Here is a 2,500-nt window from a genome sequence, read left to right on the forward strand (position 1 = left end):
ATCTCCTTCGTTAGTTTTGCCTCCTCCCTTCCTATGTCACTTCTTACTTTACCTCTCTTTCCTCTCTTCACCGTCTGCCTCCTATATTTCTTCCCTCACCTGTTACTTGTTACCTGTTACCCTCCCTCCCTACCGGCCTCATATCTCACCTGCCTGCCTTCCTCCCTCAGGTCTTGTGGCATCTGGACATCTTCCGCCGCAGCTTCCGGGAGTTGAGCGGCCACGCGTGTATGTCAGACGCCTGCATCTTCTGTGCCCTCAAGGTGAGTACAAAACACCTGTCCCTGTGTCCGTGAGGTGGGAGTGATCGGGGCATTCTTTGTTTTGCTGGTCATCTTTTTTTATTTTGTCCCTTATTTCAGTTTTCTTTTGTTTTTGTGTGTATTTTGGTTTTTACTTCTGTTTGCTGTGATCCAGTTTTCTTGTTTTTTTTTATTGTTATCGGGTTATCTTATTTTTTTCTTCAGCTTTTCTTCCATCATTCTTGTGTTTTTTGTTTGTTTTCGTTTCTACTTCTATTGGGTGCGTTTCCATTTCTCTTATTTTGTGTTTCTTTTCTTTCTTCATGTTTTTGTGTTATCTATAATTTTTTTTCGCTTTTTCTCTATAACGTATCTTTCTTTCTATATTCTGTCTATTCTTCTATCTATCTCCGTCTGTCTCCCTTTATTTTACCGCCTACTTATTATTTTTCGTCTCTCCCTTATCTTTGTCTTTTGTGTTTCTTTTCTTCATGTTATTGTGTTCTTATCTATATTTTTTTGCTTTTTCTTTTTCTTATTTTTGTTTTTCTATATTCTGTCTATTTTTCGACCTATCTCCGTCTCTCTCTTTGTTTTCCCGTCTTCTTATTATTTTTCCTTTCTCTCCCTTATCTTTGTCTATCTATATTTTTTTGCTTTTTCTCTTTTTCTTATCTTTGTCTTTCTATATGCTGTCTTCTGCCTATCTCCATCTGTCTCTTTATTTTCTCTCTCTCTCTCCCTTATCTTTGTCTTTGGGAGCGTTGCATTCTCTCGTTTTGTGTTTATTTTCTTCATGTTATTGTGTTCTTATCTATATTTTTTTTGCTTTTTCTCTTTTTCTTATCTTTGTCTTTCTATATTCTGTCTATTTTTCTACCTATCTCCGTCTGTCTCTTCTTTTCCCGTCTTCTTATTGTTTTTCCTTTTTCTCCTCCGTTCGATCTCTCACATTTCTTATCCATATTTTTTTGCTTTTTCTCTTTTTCTTATCTTTGTCTTTCTATATTCTGCCTATTCTTCTTGCCTATCTCCGTCTGTCTCTCTTCTTTTCCCGTCTTCTTATTGTTTTTCCTTCTCTCCTCCGTTCGATCTCTCATATTTCTTATCTATATTTTTTTGCTTTTTCTCTTTTTCTTATCTTTGTCTTTCTATATTCTGTCTATTCTTCTACCTATCTCCGTCTGTCTCTCTTCTTTTCCCGTCTTCTTATTGTTTTTCCTTCTCTCCTCTGTTCGCTCTCTCACATTTGCCCCACTTTCTTCCCACTCCTCTCCTCCCCTCCACTCCCTCCCTCCGTACCTCCCTCCCTCCCTGGCATCCATTCATAAACCCTGACATACCCACCTTACTACTTCACCTGTGCTTTCTACTTTCCTACTTACCTCCGCGTCTCTCACACACCTCCCTCCCTCCCTCCCTCCCTCCCATTCATTCCCTCCTCCCTTTTCTTCCCCCTCTCTCTCTCCCTCATAGCCATTCAAAAGCCCTGTCATACCTACCTACCTACTTACTAATTTACCTTACCTTACCTTACCTTACCTGACCTTACCTTACCTTACCTTACCATACCTTACTTCTCATATCTATTTACCTTACCTTACCTTACCTGACCTTACCTTACCTTACCTTACCTTATCATACCTTACTTCTCATACCTATTTACTTTACCTTACCTGACCTTACCTTACCATACCTTACTTCTCATACCTATTTACCTTACCTTACCTTACCTTACCTTACCATACCTAACTACTCATACCTACCTTTCCTTACCTTGCCTTACCTTATCGTACTACTCAGAGCTATTTACCTTATTTTACCTTATCTTACCTTATCTTACCTTACTACCCATACCTACACATCTACTTACCTATTTACCTTATCTTTCCTCATACCTGCATACCTGTTCACCTTACCTTACCTTACCCCATCTTACTTTACCTTACCTTACCTTACTCATTACTGACCTGTGCTTTCTACTTTCTTACTTTCGTCCATCTCTCTCTCCCTCCCTTTCCTCTCTCCCTCTCCCTCCTCTCCTTGCCTCCACACCCGCCATACCTGTTCTTCACCTCGGAGGCACTAGGAGCAGGTGTGTCTCTCCAGGTGAGTCTCGCCAGGTATCGCAAAATCCCTCTCGTCCTGTGCGATATGGATCAGTTTTCCTTAATTTTAATCACCCAAGGATCGCGGGGGGTAAGAGAGAGAGAGAGAGAGAGAGAGAGAGAGAGAGAGAGAGAGAGAGAGAGAGAGAG

General features: G+C 40.4%; 1 protein-coding gene across 1 annotated transcript in view; it reads left to right on the forward strand.

Moving 5' to 3' along the window:
- The window catches only part of LOC126986822 (histone acetyltransferase KAT6A-like), a 106,516-nt gene that overhangs the window by 49,309 nt on the left and 54,707 nt on the right, over window positions 1-2,500 (forward strand). The window contains exon 2 of the mRNA XM_050843195.1: window positions 171-263. Within this exon, the coding sequence (XP_050699152.1) occupies window positions 171-263 (93 nt within the window). The remainder of the gene's footprint in view (window positions 1-170; window positions 264-2,500) is intronic.

This window comes from Eriocheir sinensis, chromosome 63 (assembly GCF_024679095.1).
Source record: "Eriocheir sinensis breed Jianghai 21 chromosome 63, ASM2467909v1, whole genome shotgun sequence".
Classification (NCBI taxonomy): domain Eukaryota; kingdom Metazoa; phylum Arthropoda; class Malacostraca; order Decapoda; family Varunidae; genus Eriocheir; species Eriocheir sinensis.